This window comes from Populus trichocarpa, chromosome 2 (assembly GCF_000002775.5).
Source record: "Populus trichocarpa isolate Nisqually-1 chromosome 2, P.trichocarpa_v4.1, whole genome shotgun sequence".
Lineage (NCBI taxonomy): Eukaryota > Viridiplantae > Streptophyta > Magnoliopsida > Malpighiales > Salicaceae > Populus > Populus trichocarpa.
Genome location: NC_037286.2, coordinates 13,837,617 through 13,854,770, shown reverse-complemented (window position 1 = coordinate 13,854,770; position 17,154 = coordinate 13,837,617). Strand labels below are relative to the sequence as shown.

At 33.1% G+C, this 17,154-nt stretch overlaps 1 protein-coding gene across 1 annotated transcript; it reads right to left on the bottom strand.

Moving 5' to 3' along the window:
- Positions 1–9,362: 9,362 nt before the first annotated feature.
- On the bottom strand, positions 9,363–16,709 carry LOC18096386 (CBL-interacting serine/threonine-protein kinase 9). Its single transcript, XM_024594991.2, has 15 exons — positions 16,316–16,709; positions 16,091–16,153; positions 15,923–15,994; positions 15,669–15,776; positions 15,421–15,501; positions 15,066–15,119; positions 14,849–14,974; positions 14,672–14,761; positions 14,358–14,480; positions 10,816–10,923; positions 10,395–10,511; positions 10,212–10,268; positions 9,917–9,991; positions 9,695–9,765; positions 9,363–9,610 (listed from the first exon to the last, which is right to left on the bottom strand). The coding sequence occupies exons 1-15, from the start codon at positions 16,490–16,492 to the stop codon at positions 9,604–9,606; spliced, it is 1,329 nt and encodes a 442-aa protein (XP_024450759.1). The 5' UTR covers positions 16,493–16,709; the 3' UTR covers positions 9,363–9,603.
- Positions 16,710–17,154: the final 445 nt, after the last annotated feature.

The window sequence follows — 17,154 nt, the reverse complement described above, 5'->3', positions numbered from 1 at the left end:
ACTCTCTTGAATATTCATCTAACTTCGATCAATCTCGATAATTATATATTATCATGACTACTCCCTTGATTGTCAGAACTTTGGCTAACCTTCACGGTCGCCTAATTATCCAGCTAAACCTCATGATTGCTAATAAATCCAGTCACCCTATATGAGTGCCAAATAACTACATCAATCGCACACGGATGTCTATAACTCTTGCAATTGCACACAGATGCCTATAACTTCAGGAATACCACACAAATACCTATAACTTCGACAATCCTATACAGATGCCCAAAACTCTAAAAATTCCTTAATTTAGTTCTTTTTCATTTTCACATCCAATAGTCATAATATCACAATCAACTATCCACATAGTAGAAATTTACCAATAATTAAATTAGATTAAGGTGTTGAACACCCACTTGCAATCTAGTTATGTTTGGCCACGTATGCTCACTATTTTACTCTAACAATTTCTCTTGTATCGACATGATTTTTAATTTGTTATTGTCTTATTAGTAGGCAAGCACAATCTATACATATTAAGAAATATCAAACACCAATTCAAAGTCATTCATTTATTCTCAACCCAAAATCATATTTTTTTATTCCTTCCTTTAAACAATCGGACACAAACACCACAATTTTATCTTTGATTTAACAATTTTCCTCAAGAGCTCCAAGTCACATTAATATAACCGTTCAATCGCTACTCAGAAAAAAATAAACAACTTATTTCGAAATATCATCCATATAGTAATATGTATTTCCTATAACACAATTTCACATGCATTTACACAATTTCAAAAAATCTTCATATTCACCTTTCTCTTCGCCAAAACACACAAAAAGAGAAGGAAAGATATGACTTTCCTCTCAATTCATCATTAATGTATTCCTATATATTAATCAAACACAACTAAGTAAACATACATGGAAATTTCAATTTTGCCAATTCTCCTCATTTTTTGTCGCCCTTATCATCTCTTTGATGCCAAGTTTTTCTTCAATTTCCAATAATGTTTTTCACCCATCAACATTTAATCTAACCCAATTGGTCAAAACAACAATCAATTTGCATTTCCCTAAAATTTCTATTATGAACCCTAACATAAAATTCATAAATTTGGCATCAATTCTATTCCGTTTCACCTAAGCTTATTGAGGTAGGTTTAGAACCCCTTACTAAGTAATAAAGTGAACTTGAAATCCTAACCAATCAAAATTTTTCCGTTATTCCTTTTTTTCCCCTTTTCGTTGCCACTTCTCTCTCTAGTTTCTCCTCTTTCTCTCTTGATTCTCTTTTAATTATCATGATGGATGTGTTTAAGCACTCATCTTCTCTTCATCATAGTTTTAACTCTTGAATTTCTTAAGGTTTTGGTGTGGTGTGCCCATCTTGTTTACCGTTTGTGATTTTCTTTGATGTTGTTGGATTCATTTTCTCAAGATTTTTTTTATGGTACCGGTGGTGTTATCGATGGAGCTTTGATGTGTCTCCGAGGTTCATTTTTAATTATCATATTGATTGGGGACATATAAGTCCTTTAATATTTTAAATATACAGTAAAATGACTTAAATACCCTTAAAACGAAAAAAATAAAATTATGATTCAGGGGCATTTTTGTCTTTTTAACGTTTTGATTGCATAGTGAAATGACTAAATTTCCTTTAAAAGAAAAAAATAAAACTAACATCCAGGGGATTTTTTGTATTTTCATCATAGTTTTTTAGTTATAATCAATTTAAATGAGGACAATTCAGTCTTTTAACAAATATAAATATAATTAAAAAAATGGTTGGTGCATGCTTCGTACATGACAACTAATGGGAGGCACGCATAGGCTTTGAGCGATATGTGCGGCCTGTCCTGGTGGTCAAACACCGCCTTCCACAACGATGTTGGAAGAATCATGTCGTCCTAGATGCATGTGCACGGTGGAGCAGTGGTGTGGCAACGATGGACTTTTTTACTTTTCCTTTATTTTTCTTTCTCTTCACCTTGGATTTCACGTTAGCCCTTCCAAAAATTAAATGTTTGTCGTCTATGAAGTAATCTTGGTCTCATGACCCGAGTTAAAAGTTTTGAAAATTAGCATGACTTAATTTTGAACCTTTTTAAGGTTTTTTTTAATAATATTTTTTTTAATTTTATCTCTTGACATTAAATTAAATTATTGAGTTTTGAGCTTTATTTTTTTTCTTTTCTTTTTAAAAAATTATCTTGATATTCTGAATTACAAGTTACTCGTATTAACTTAGATTTTTTTATTTTTTTAATGATGTACATCACAGATTTAGAGTACCTTCTTGTTATGGGCGAGCAGCCAGAAATCTGTCAATTCAATTGAGAGAGGGTATAATCGTTAGGCTCGGGATAGGTCGCTCGATCATTATTAATAATTTATTATTCGACTGGTTTCTGGTTATTCGCTCTAATATTATAATGATATTTATGAATCAACGGATTGAAGATTTTTTAACTGGATGTTCCCGCGAAATAAAGCTCTTTCTCAGCTATCTTCAAATTGTTATAAACAAAATAAAAATCCCTGAATATAAGAGATTCATTGAGGAAATGAGATTTAATACATGAGATTCCATAAGGTTTTTTTCAAGATCTTAACAGGGTAAACTTAGCATTAGTCTCCACAAATATAATTAAAATTACTAATGAAGATTTAATTGGATTAATGTTCAATGGGGAGAGTTAGAAAGCAGTTGTTAGATTGGGTGTTGCCATCACTCTTTAAAGAGATCCCATGAGAGACTCCCATAAATTACACCAATGCTATTAAATTCTTCCCTTTCGAATGGATGCCTCCTCCAATTACAGGAACCATATCTTCAGGTTGGAAAACCTCAATTTGTTACGTTCAAGAAATTAGTGCAGAATGAACCAGAGAAAAAAGGGGGATGAACTGCAGGTGGGGACGGGGAGGTTGCCGGAGTAAAGGCCCATTTGTTAGGAGTTGAATCTAATAAATGGGAATTATATTCGTAATAAAGGGCATTCTAGGGTACCTCAAAAACTGAAAGGTATAGGCTTGCTCATACCTTTTCAAGAAAAAAACTCATCTACGGATGAACATTCTTCATTTATATAAAAATAACTAAAATAATGTGGTACACATGAATATTCCTAATATGCCACTCATTTCGGGTGTTCCGTGTTCGTGCCTGTGCCTGTGTAACATTGAATCATGTTTTCAGATTCTATTTATTTTTATGTTTAAAAGTGATTTTTAAAAAATTAATTTTTTTTATTTTTTTCTTTACTTTAAATTAATATTTTTTTGATATTTTCAGATCATTTTGATACGCTGATGTTAAAAGTAATTTTTAAAAAATAAAAAAAATAAGATTTTGATACATTTCTGAATGAAAAACACTTTAAAAAACAACCACAATCACCCTTCCAAACACCCCGTCACAATGAATTGTGTTGACTAAATATATATTGAGTTGCAACCATATGAACTAAATGCTTTGAATTTTCGATCTCTTTCTCAAACCAGGAGGAGATCTTATGGTGGAAGTAGTTGAATACTTGAATTCGACTTAATACAAGGCTACACTCTACGTGCATGTTGGCCGATAACGTGTTGAAATCAAAGGCAGTTTCTTTCTCAATGTGTGGTTAATTAAAATTGTGTTTTGTCTTGACTATTATTTTAAAATTGCTTGGTTAATCAATGTTATAGCCAGAGTTTTAGAAAAAGGAAAAAACTTGAAAGAAATTAAAAAAAGAAATTAAAGAAGAAAGGATAACATGGATTGTTCAATTGGGAGAGTTAGAGAGCAGTTGTTAGATTGGTGTTGCCATCACTCTTTAAAGAGATCCAATTATGAGAGATTCCCGTAAATTACACTAATTCTATATCTTTTGGGAACCCCCCAGTATCATCTAGCAATTAAATTCTTCCCTTAGTGGAGGGTCCCTCCACTTACACGAACCATCTTCAAGTTGAAAAACTTAAATATGTTCAATTCGAGAAATTAATGCAGAAAGAAACAGAGAAAAGGGGGATGAGCTGCCAATGGGGACGGTAGAGTTTCGGATGTCTGGAATGCACGATATTGCAATATACAAATAAAAAATGGTGTACAGTAAATGGGAATAGACTTGCTTGGATAGTAAAAATGAACACGACTGACATCATGAAGATTTTATAAGAATTCATTTTGATTCTTGAATTTTTTTTCAATAATTTATCTTAGCTCCCAAATTTTTTATTTTTATAACAGTTTAGCACTTATTAGAATTTTTTGGATCCTCTGATTTTATGGTAAGAACAATTTAGTCCCTAAACTAAAAACAAATTGCATATAAAACCCTACATGTAAATATTTATTTTAATAAAATTTATCGAATTTTTGTCTATCAAATTAAAAAAATAAATAAATGAGTTGATTAATAAACTAATATATATTATAAAACAATGAGAAATAATGATTTTTGACCCTCCTATTAGACAAGCTTGTTCCACCATGATGGAAAAAAGAATTCTGTTGACCGGACAAAGATCAATCCTTTTCATGTATAAATTATGAAAATATATCACAACTTATTCTATTCTGAATAATGCTTTATATTCAACTAGCTTGGAGGCTCACGCTTCACCGCAGACCAAACTATTTTTTTTATAAAAAAATGATGTTTATGTATTAAAATGGGGTAAAAAATAACATAAAAAATCGGTCATAATAAATGTGTAACAATGTAAACTAAGGCTAAGATAACTGTCACACCCTAATATCGCGGCGACTTGGTTAAAAATAATCTTCACTGGAAAAAAAACAGATATTTAACATCTTGTTCTTTAAAGGAAAATGTCTAGTTTAAGGAGTCGCCACCTAATATTATGGTCACTAGGAACTCTAACTGGTCAACAGAGATTCTATGATACAAGATTGGTTACGCAAAAAGGAAGATGTTATCACCCTACCTAAGGCAGAATGCATTGCTGGTTTTGTCTAAAATTGTTAAGAATTTGTTCTCCTTTTTCTTTTCTTTTTATTCTTCCTATTATGTTCATGACTTTGATGTTAGTGAACAATTCCTATGAATATTTCCAAATCTAGCGTTGGTAAATATCACACAAACCTAAAAAATTACGATATTCCTGACTCTGGCGTTAGTGAATAATTTTGCAAAAAAAATGAATTTCAAAGAGAATTTTCTAGGCCATTTTCTTCTTGTTTACCCTTTATTATCATTTGCCCTTTTTAGACGGAAATAACAGAGACATTGCAAAACAAATTTTGTGTTTAACAGTACTGGTCCACAAATTGAGCACATGACAGAAAAAATTCAAAACACAAAGAAAAAAAATAAAAAAAGCGCGAGGAGCCCACAAATAAATTAACGAAGATCCCCAAATATCTTTGGAATTTTCTAATATCGAAAAGAGATTTGTTTGGCCAAATATCAAACTGGAATGAGCATAAAAATTATGGTCAATGCATAAGGGTATGTTTTACCAAACACACCTTTAGCAAACACAATTTGGGCTGGATGGGCCTAAAGCCCAAACCCAGCAAACTTTTTTTCTTTTTTTTTGGGCTGGGTCTAGCCCCGCCGTGCGGGTCGGGTTGGACCCATCTGACCTGGCCTGGTTACTGGTTCAAACCAGTAACCGGCCCTGGCAGCGAGCACGCGTGAACCAAGTCACGCGTGCTCTGCACAGTGCGAAGGTAATTATAATTACCTTCGCACTATTTTGCAAACTTTAGAAATGGATTAAGCGGGTAGGAGGAAGAAAGCTTACTTGGGCGAAGACGAAAACAAAGACGAGGGTAATTATCCTAGCACCAGTCGAAGAATGTCCTTTTCTTCCCCCCCCCTCCTTTCAATCTCTTCTCCCTCTGTCTCTTGTTTTTTTCTTTGGTTTTTTCTTTCCTCTATATGACTCTTTGCTTTTTTTCCTTTGTAATTGGATCCTCCCATCTGTTTTTGGGTTTTTTGCTTTTCTGGATTTTCCTCCTGTTTTTTGGTTTTTGGTTTTTCTGGCTTTTCCCCCCTCCCCTCTTTCCTCTAGAGAGCTCTGTATTTATAAGGAACATTCCTGGTACTCCCTCCGCGCACGACTCTTTTCTTGATAAGCATGGCTGGGAGGGAGGTGTTGGTTTTTTTGCTGGGACTTAGATACCTGAGGTTCGATCCTTATCTCCCTGGGTAGTAATTTTCATGAAGATAAGATTTGCAATTTGTGTTTTGGTTGGACTGGGATGCCGACATTCCACAATTTCTTTCCCTTCTTTTCAGGCAAATTTGCAGCGCCGAAAGAAGAAGACGAAGAACAGTTCCTATTTGACACGGTGATGTTTTGGCCCAGCATGACCCTTTCTCAATTTGGTCCTTGAAGTTTCCAAATTTTGCATTCAAGCCTCTGATATTTTAATTTCAAATCTTAACCACCTTAAAATTAGATTAAAAAGCAAATGAGTCAAAATTGAGTTATAACAACAACATTGCTTATTTTTTGACAACATGTGCTAGCCATAATGGAAAATGAGACAGCGAGGAATAAAATTATACAGCGGAAGCCTATTTTTGACCATCGGGAGCTGCCGCATGCGCCATCCAAAGTGCTTGGTGGCCCCAATGCGCCAGTAGTTTTTTTAAATATAAAAGAATTAAGGCTAAGACAACATTGCTTATTTTTTTTATAGAAGAGGAGACAACGAGGAATAAAATTATATAGCGAAAGTCTATTTTTGACCATTAAGAGCCACTGCACGCACCATCTAAAGTGCTTAGTGGCCCCAATGTGCCAATAGTTTTTTCAAGTTTAAAAATATTATTTAAATGTTAAATTACATTATCACCCTCAATCAAACCTACAATTAACAAAAAAAATTGAGACTAAAAAAAGACCCCAATACCCCTGACCCAATTATTTACATTTATTGTATTTAAGGACGCATGTGTAATTTGACTATTTATATATAAAAAATAAAACTACTGAGATGCCCATGCTCCCGTTATATTGATTCTTTTATCCTGGGGGTAATTTTTGTTATTTCACTATTATTAAAAATATTGAATAGACAAAAATACCCCCAATGAAATCTACAATGACTAATAAGTTGTGTAAAAATACATAAACATCCCTGGCTCTAAGGCATGTCTTTTATTTTTGGGAAGGTCATAGACGTCACTTGACTATTGTAATAAATAGTGAATTGTCTATGTGGCTACAGGAAACCCCTTCCTTTTTAGTTATTTTTTTATCAGCTTCATTATTATTGTTATTGTTATTGTTGTTATAATTACCATTACTATTAGTATCATTACCATTAGTATCATTACCATTAGTACTACTACCCAGAACCGGCTTAAGGTGAATGAGAGGCCTTAAGCAAAATAGAGCCTTTTAAAATATTTAAGAAATATTTTTTTATTATTTTTTATGAATGTTTGATAAGTGGGGTCTTGGACAATCTTCATTTCGTAGTTGTGGTCTTTTGTTAATTGAAGATAATCTTTATTTCATATATCATAATTGACAAATATATCTTATTTATTCTTGGGACCTTTTGTTAAGTGGTAGCCTTGAGTTGTTGCCCAAATAGCTCTTAGCTTAAACCGGCTCAGCTACTATCACTATTATTATTATTATCATTATTATCTCTACCACTACCACCACCACCACCACTATATTATTATTATTATTATTATTATTATTATTATTATCATCATTAGTACCACTATTGGTAGTATGATTAGTATCATTACTATTATTGTTATTATTAATACTATTATTATTATTGAAATAACAAAAAATATAAACTTGATTTGAAGGCTATTATTATTATTATTATTACCACCACCACCACTGCTATTATTATTATTATTATTATTATAACCACCATCAACTACTATTGTTACTACTTTTTCTCCTTGGAATAGAAAAATTTTAACATTCAACTATATCTATATATATATATATATATATTTGTTTTTGTCTTAATATTGACATGTTAATATTGACATGCACTACCTGAATTCTATTTCTGAATAGCTACATCATATATTTTATTAGGATCATTCCTATTATACTCCTATTGCCTATCTACTATATCCTATTATATTTAATTACCTATTATATTTAATTAATAGACTACATCTAATACATTTAGATTTATATAATACATTTAATTTATATATTATTTTTATATATTTGATTTTTTATTCTATTTTATTTGAATAGAATTCAAATTTATATTCATTTAGAATTTATTAAAAAATGTAATTTAGAATTTCTTTGAATTTATTATTATTCTAAATTAGAATTTAGAATGATTTAATATTTATTATTATTATTAAAATAACAAAAAACATAAACTCGATTTGAAGGATAAAACTAAAGACCACATAAAAACTTTGATAAAAGGACAGAAAAAAATCAAAAGAAAAGAGATCAAATTGAATATTCTTATTAAAAAAAACTCAAAAACCTGATGAGAAAAAAAAATGAAAACCATAAAAACTTTGACAAAAGATTAAAGCAAAAAAATAAGGAATCAAAAGTAGAAGGACCGAATTGAAAAAATTACATATACGAATTAGAATTAAAGAATTAAATCGAAAATAAATAAAACTTTAACAAAAAGAAAAAGGTCAAAAATCAAAACTAAATGGACTGAATCTGAAACACCATAACAATAAGGACCAATGTTGATTTTGTGGGATAGGAGAGAGAAATGGAGGGGGTAAAGGAAGGGACACTAACGACAAACCGATTACTTTTAGATGTCACGTGCCACAAATAAAGGAAGAGAACACAGAAGAGAATCAAATGAGACGGCAAAAGCTTTTTTTATACCACCAGGAGACATTGCATGCACCGCCCAAAGTGCACAATGTCTCCCACGCGCTGGCGTGTGCTAGACAAACGCCAACAACTTTTTACATTTAAAAATCATAAATTAAATGGTAAATTACGTTACTACTCTCAACCAAACCAATAATTACAAAACAAAACCGTGAGAAAAAAATGTCAATACCCCTGCTTCAATTGCTTAAATTTTTGTCCTTAAGGTCATATATGTAATCTTTTCGTATTCTAAAAAAGAAAAAAAAAACAACTATACCCCTATCCTATAGTGTTAGGTTTTTTTTATCTCAAGGTTATTTTTTGTTCTTTTATTGTTTATAAATATATTAAATATATAAAAATACTCTCAAACAAATTAATATTGACTAATGCACCGTATGAAAAATCAAAATTACTGCTGGTTCAAAAGCAAGCAAATTTATCTTGAGAATGACAAAAACGTTATTATGAATAGAAAAATATGAGAAGGGATACAATATATTTGCCTTCTGTTTTAGATGTTTTGTAATTTGATATGTTTTTTAAGTCAAATATATTTTTAAAATGTATCTAAATATTAAAATAAACTGTCTTAGATTACAAGTAAAGGCATTCTCTCCCAACATAACAAACACAATCTAATTCCATTTCTTCCATTGTACCACATATTAGTTGAAACCACCACGCCAACCGTTCAAAGCTTTCACATTGCACATATATACTCTCAAATTTGATGTGCAATGATCTAAAACAAATATCAAGAATAAAGGAATGGACCCAGTAGGAAAAGTTCTGCTATGGCCTGCACAAGAGAATCGTGAGTTAATTATGTGCACTTCATAAGAGACTCATGCATACGTGCAGAGTAGAGGCACAGAGAGTTTACCTTAATCCTTCTATAGTTTGATCAGATTTCCAGACTACATCCTTTAAACCTGACGAGAAGCTCTTGTAGAACTGCCACATGATGAGAGAAATGCATACGATATTAGCCAACCACAAACTTAGCGCATTGAAACTCTTCCATCCTTCGAAAACGAATGCATCCAAAACAGAAGGATGTTTTTTTTTTTTTTTTTGAGATATCCAAATTAGAATGCTGACGTACCTTGTGAAACTCAAGCGTATCGCCACCAATTTTCCGCAGCTCCACCATGTGCAAAGAAGGAGCTACCTCAAACACCTGAAAGTCCAAAAGAAACAAGTTGTCAACTTCCATATATATGCTGTATCAAGTATTTGAATTAATGCACAACCATTGCGTCCCTACATGGTTCTGATAGGGACGTCAGAGCAAGGAAAAACATTATTCTTAATTCACACATTAAAAATGATTTTCGACTTCATTAATCTGAAGGGATTCAAAGGTATCTTACAAGCACCATGGATCAACTCAATGTTACCTCAGTAGCTACGGAGAGTTGGCCCTTCCTCCCACTTTTGTCACCTTTCAACTTCATCTGGAATTAGTTTGGAAATAAAACCATTCAATTTCAAAAACAGAATCATAAATATAAAACCTAGAAGTTTAAGTAGATGTGTTGGTTTAAAAACGGGGGGGCATGGCAAAAGAAAGAAACCATTACCTTGTAGTTTCGTTTATCGACATTAAAGCCCAGAGGCTTTGCAGCTTCCTCAATTCTAGACATGATTTCATTTGCTGGGCTATGAGAAGCAATATGGGTTTCTCGTTTCACAACACCCTAGAACAAACATAGAGAGGCTAAGAGAAGCATTTAGGTAGCCATTGCGAGTTTTAGCTTCGTTAGAAAGAAGGATCACAAGGGTTGGGTCAGGACTAATTCAAACTAAGGGCCAAAAGCTGAAGACTCTTCAACAAAGAAAGAAAGAAAATAGAAATGGTCTGTGCATAGATATTGCCTTGGCAAACCATTGCTTTTACAAAATTTTGCCACCATAATACATCACTTTCACATTAGTGGCACAACGAATTGCAAATTTTATATGCAATGACCAAAGTGATGAAAGAAATCTAATTATACGTACTGCCTGCTTCCCGAACAAATTATCAAGGCTAAATCCTTGTGTTTTAGAAATAAGCTCGAAAGCATTAATTGACACTGGTTTCACCTTCCTTTCTGTCACAAGATGTTCCTGCAAAGTAAATAACTAAAATTAGAACTCGTTCTGGTAATGTATTGCCATTTCAGGTTGAATTCATTGTTGATTTGCAATGGGTCATAACTCATTTCTGGATTTTTACAGCCAAGGACCATTTTGTAAAAGGTGTCGAACTATGAGGACCCAATTGACAAAACCGGAGGTGAAATTGAAGAAAATTAAAAGTTTAATGGTCAATTGAGGGCCAAAATGCATAAATCTGAGATTAAGGACCAAAATGAAAAAGGCGTAGAACTCCAGGGTTAAAATTGAAGTTTTCTAGGGACTTAATTGTATGAAATCAAAAGTTTAAGGTCCATTAAGGGTGCAATTAACATACATTGAAAGGTGAAGGACTAAATTGAACTGTGGCAAAAAAAAGGAACCAGACAAAGCGTCGTCTGGTTACTATTTCATTATCTTTCTCATTATTACCCGAAAAAGTTGCCCAGATATCTACTTTTTAGGTGCATTTAATTCTTCATATCCAGATATCTACTTTTTAGGTGCATTTAATTCTTCATATCTCCATCAAATTTGACAACACCTAAACCAAATGATCACTGACATTTCTCTATAACCAGGTATGGTCTGTTCAGGCCTATTGACACTCATATGGCCTTTAACTGTCAAATTTGACAGTTCATGGTATTACTTTAAGCCAACAGTTGAGATCCTTCTCAGCTGAATCAAGGGCTGAAATTTCTCCCATGTAAAGACAAGATTGCCCTCTTCCACCCCCTATAAATAGGGGTGGATTTCATGGTCTGAGCACCAAGAAACTTTGGTCCAAAGTCGGCCAAAAACCAGTCCCCCCTCTCTCTATCGTCCTAGCCACCAACAATCTCAACCACCAGCTTGTCTGCCACCAACTCCACCACAAGTAGCTAGCTCAATCACCAGCTGGCCATCAGGAGCCACCGCCAGTCTCTCTATTCTCTGCAGACACCCTCTTCCTTCTTCTTCTCTCTCCCTCTGCCACATGCCTTTACCGTTGCAACCGTTAGCCTCATGTCGTCCTCCCATGTCAGCCAGCCACGTCCACCATGCTAGGTCGCTCCCCTTTCCTTCTTCCCTCCTTCTCATTTCCCCCCTCCTTTCTGCATGCAGAATTCATTCTATATGGAGGAGAGGGAAAAATAATTAACCCCCATTTTGGGCTGAACCCGTGCTAGCCTAGCCCAAGTGGTTGGGTCGGGTCCAACCCACCAAAAAAACAAAAGATCTATTGGGCTGATTTTGGCCCAAATCTTTCAGGCTAATTTAAGCTCAACCATGTTGAGCTCGACCCAGCGCTATATATAATAATAATAATATATTAATAAATATTATCATAATATTTTTTTATAAAAAAACAAAAAAAAATTCAAAAATCCTTTCAAAAAATTTGTGATTTTCTTGCATGTTTTTCTATCAATTTTTTATAATATCGGGCCATATATTTACACAGTAAGATACTGACCCAATATTAAAATACTCGATTTTCTCTAGAATATTTCTGAACAACTTCAAAAAAATTCTAAAAAAATATCAAAACTTTTAAATTAATTTCCCTTTAAAAAAACAAATAAAACAAATAAAATTTTTTTTGTTTCCATGCATACGGCCAAATCCTAAAAAGTTTTCCAAGTATATTTTCATAAAAATTGCATCTTTTTCATGTTTTAAAAAGCAAAAAAAAAATAGATATTATAACCAGTTTATGATTATCCATTGGATTTGGCCAAAAAGTCAAAAACTCTTTACTAATCATTTTTTTATTTCATAGGGTTTAGGTGTAGACTTTAATACCCATGAGGTGTAAAACTACGCAATAGAGTACACCTTCAGATATTAAAGATACAAAGTGCAAAATAAATGCGATGCTAAAATTCAGACCTTAGAACGGTTAAGATTTAACCCGATAAGAAAGAGACTCTCTCATGAAAGGAGATCTACCTTGAATCGTAGACGAGACCAACGAATAAAAATTTGACCTAGAAAAACAATTAAACAACAATGCAACTTACTTGAAGTAGGATGCACTAGGGGTGATGCATCTTCCCCTTACACAACACCCAGACTCTCGCAGACCATAGGTTCCTAGTAACTATAATACTAGGTAGCTACTCCTGAACCTTAAATATAATTTTATTATTAAACCCTAAACGTTTTCCTTCCCAACAACACATACCTCTCAAGAGGCAAGAAAAGCTTGCCAGCACCCCGACATTGCCCCCACGACATCATGGACACAAACAAAACCCCAACAAAGTCTAGTGCCGAGAATTGAACATACGGGATTAAACATTCTGAACAATGTTATCAAAAACACGTTTTGACTCGTAAAAAACATATAAAACATGTAAAATCGGGTTAAAAGCTCGAAAATCAGTAAAATCGGTCAAACCCGGTCAAACTCGCTCAAAATTGGTCTGACTCGTACAATCGGACCGATTTCGCTGTAAAAGTGAACTGCTGAGTGCTGAGTCGGCACTTGGAAGATAAGGCTTTCAGAATACGGACTAAATTCACACGCAACGTGGCAAAATCCTAGTATTTATATTCAAGCAAGAATCATTTAATAGAGTATCTCAAAAACAAATCGTTATGTTCTTTTTACCTGGCTTTATTAAAAGAAGCTATAAAGCCTTTTTCTTGAAAAAAAAAACTGGAACACTGTTTTGCAATTTTACTCCTCCATCTAAAAACATTTACACCGACTTATGATGCTATTGAAGTTTTTTCCAAGGCTTATTTGTTATTAATAAACATATATTGTAGTAAAGTTTCAGGTCAAATAGAGTGAGTAAGAGAATTTTAACATGAAGATTTATTTAATTATTTTATTTATTTTATTTTATTTTAAATAATTATTTTTAATTTGAATTTTTTCTAGTGTATTAGACATTGTTTAGGGATTTATTTCATTATTGAATTTATCTTAGTTAATTACTAATTTAAACTCATTAACTTGCAACTCAAAAGGAATCTATCAAGATTTATTGTGATGGGAACAACCAGGTTGTCACTAGATTTATGTGTGCTTCTTACCTTTCAGTGATTCTCCTGTACTGAGAAATTTTATTTTGAGACTTTTTATTTCTCCATGTTATTAATTTATTGATTCATAGTTTCATATTATCTCTCTCATTGTATTTAGATCACTCATTGATTATAATTTTGTTGATTTATTTTATCAAATTTTAATATAATTTAATTTCTTGACTAGAATTATTAATATATAATTAGTTAAAAAAAATTTATGATTTTACGATTTTACGATCCGAGTTTTTATTACATTTTTCGTGTCATGTTAAAAAAACGTTTTTGACAATCTTGATTTTGAATGCCCATCCTTAAAGGGTCTGCAGAAGTTCGGTAGCAAGACATTATTTTGACGCCTTGTCTAAGGTAAATTAGCTAGCTTTTGTGATCAAAATTCTTACCTTTGAGTCATTAAAAACAGCATCAACATCATCTATATTTACATCCTCTTCCTGCTCGAATTGCGGTGGCTTGTATCCTTTCTTGAACCATTCATCTTCTAAAATTTCAGAAACTGTTATCCTCTGTGGAAGATGCAATCATACTATTAGTGATTATGAGCATACGATTGAGACAAGAACATAGCCATCAAGTACCGCATTCGGTACTTTATACGCTGATTCTCTAACCACACTAATAACAGGTCCAGAAGCAAACTCAAAACGAATGAGTAAATTTAATGTACATCCAACAAAGAGAGGGATCTAGATCTCACTGTAAGAGGTTTTGGGTCAAGAATGCGCTTTATCAGTTTCTTTGCACCAGATGAAAACCACGATGGAAATGTGAAATCAGCTCTGCAGATCTGAAATTACTTTCTGACATGCATTGGTATGCATATGGAAGGTCTAAAATTAAAAAACGTGAAAAAGAGAAGGGTTAATTTACTTACTTTTCTGTACAAAACCACAAGACTTGACTCGGAAAAAGGTAAGAATCCAGCCATAAGAACATAGAGAATGACCCCACAGGACCATACATCGGATGCTGTGCCATCATAACCTTGGTCTCTGAGAACCTGGAAAGAACAATAACATATGCAATCAACATAGTACCAGAGAAATGTATTATCTGATAATTCTAATTCCACCAAATTAAAGGTAAAATACCTCAGGTGCGACATAATTTGGTGTTCCACAGGCAGTGTGAAGTAGCCCATCACCCTAAAATTAGAAAAACAGAGGAAAAGGTTTGCCTTCATTGCTTTATATTGCAGAAACGATCAATTCCCAGCAGTAAGCTTTTAAATAGTAATCAGTTTCGATAATTCATGAGAAAGGGGCCAGTGTCTTCATATACAGAACGTTGTGTATTAATTTTCATCAAATAAATGTTGGGAAATACGCAATAAATCCAAGTATCAAATAACACACTTCTTAAAAAACTCAATCCACCTAGAGAAAGCTGCTCCTGTCGACATAAACGTACAGGATAGGATGTAAGCAATAATCCGATAAGGCTTACCCGCAATTGTTGTGACAGCGCACTCAATCCAAAATCCGAAACTTTAAGAACACCGCGTGAATCAAGAAGAAGGTTCTCAGGCTGCACAAATGCAGAGTAGCCATTAATGATTAACAAGTAAACTCCTGGTTGAACGAGGCCAGAATCAAGTGTGTGTGTGTGTGTGTGTAGGTACACATATTTCTGAACACACCCGCCAATCATCAGGAAAATGAACATAGGAAATCATGCAAGGCATTTAGGAAAACCTTCAAATCTCTATGGAAAACGCCTCTACTGTGGCAGTAATCCACGGCTTTAATAAGCTGCTGGAAATATCTCCTGGCTTCGTCCTCTTTAAGTCTCCCGTGCTTAGCCTAGGAGCAAGGAAACAATCAAATATTAATTACGTGGTCAGTGCTGACAAATTAAAAACATCAATGCACAAGAAAATGGGAAATGCGAAAAGTAATAATAAATTAGAGGAATTAACTCAAAAGAGAAAAAAAAATTATCTTCTTACAATTTTGTCAAAGAGCTCTCCTCCGTCAACAAACTCAATGACAATGTAGATCTTAGTTTTACTTGCCATGACCTATAAATATGTGCAAGTAGTTTTAGTAAAATCAGTTGCATACATATAAAAATCTCAAGAAATATATCCCTTTTTTATATTAAAAATCGCAAGTACCTCAAAGATTTTGATGACATTTGGATGTTTAATCAGCTTCATTGTTGATATTTCTCTTTTTAACTGCCAACAAAAATTATATATATAAAAGAAAAACAACGCAAGCAGTTCTCTTAATCATTGATTCAAAATTAATAAATCATCATAATTAGAATATTGCTATTCCCACGGTACAGAAAGTGACAGAACAGAAGTTGATAAGAGATTAGCGTTAATTATCAGAACCTGTTCGACCATCTTGTGACGGAGGACTTGATCACGGTCGAGAATTTTAATGGCAACAACATCACCGGTCTGAACATTTTTAGCGACCTTGACCTTGGCGAAGCTACCTTCACCAATGGTCTTGCCTAACTCGTACTTTCCTACACGTGTTCTCGCCGCCGGTACCTTGACACTCATGATTAGTTATTTTTTGTGTTAATAATAATTCAATTTGTCAGATTAATCGAGTTTGTTGTTGTATTATATAAATGGAATGGTTTTTGGATTGGAGGAGGAGGAGGAGGAAGAAGAGAGGAGGGAAATTTCGAGGATGGTGTGATGATGCGGGTCCCTGAGTGGAGAGGAGAGAATGCTATCTAACGTCCGTACCACAGTTCAATCAATTCACTCGATTTCCGTGTCTTTACATTATTTTTGGTAATTTTTGTTTCCTTTCCTTTTCTTTCTACGAACTCGGAGGCTTCTGTGGAACCAGGGAATTTACGTACTCATCCCTTGCATAATCTTAACTCTTTTCGAAATCAAATTATAAAATGGGAAAAATACATATAGTTTAATCAATCCTTCTTGGAAATGTTTACAATATGTTGCGAGTCACATCTAAATGAGGAATGTTTTTTTTTTCCTATGTTTGCCTGTTTAGAGTGTAATTATATTTGTTTTTTAAAGTCTTTTTTGTTCGGAAAATTATTAAAATGATATTTTTTTTATTTTTTTAAAATTATTTTTGATATCAGCGTATCAAAATGATCTTAAAACACTAAAAAAATATTAATTTGAAGCAAAGAAAAAAATAAAAAAAATTTAAATTTTTTTAAAAATACTTTTGAAACGCAGAA

Coding starts and splice junctions, on each gene's coding strand:
- LOC18096386 (XM_024594991.2), bottom strand. CDS start 16,492: ATGAGTGTCAAGGTACCGGCGGCGAGAACACGTGTAGGAAAGTACGAG. Junction 16,154..16,315: donor GTCACAAGATGGTCGAACAG/GTTCTGATAATT, acceptor TTTTGTTGGCAG/TTAAAAAGAGAAATATCAAC. Junction 15,502..15,668: donor TTTTCCATAGAGATTTGAAG/GTTTTCCTAAAT, acceptor GCATTTGTGCAG/CCTGAGAACCTTCTTCTTGA.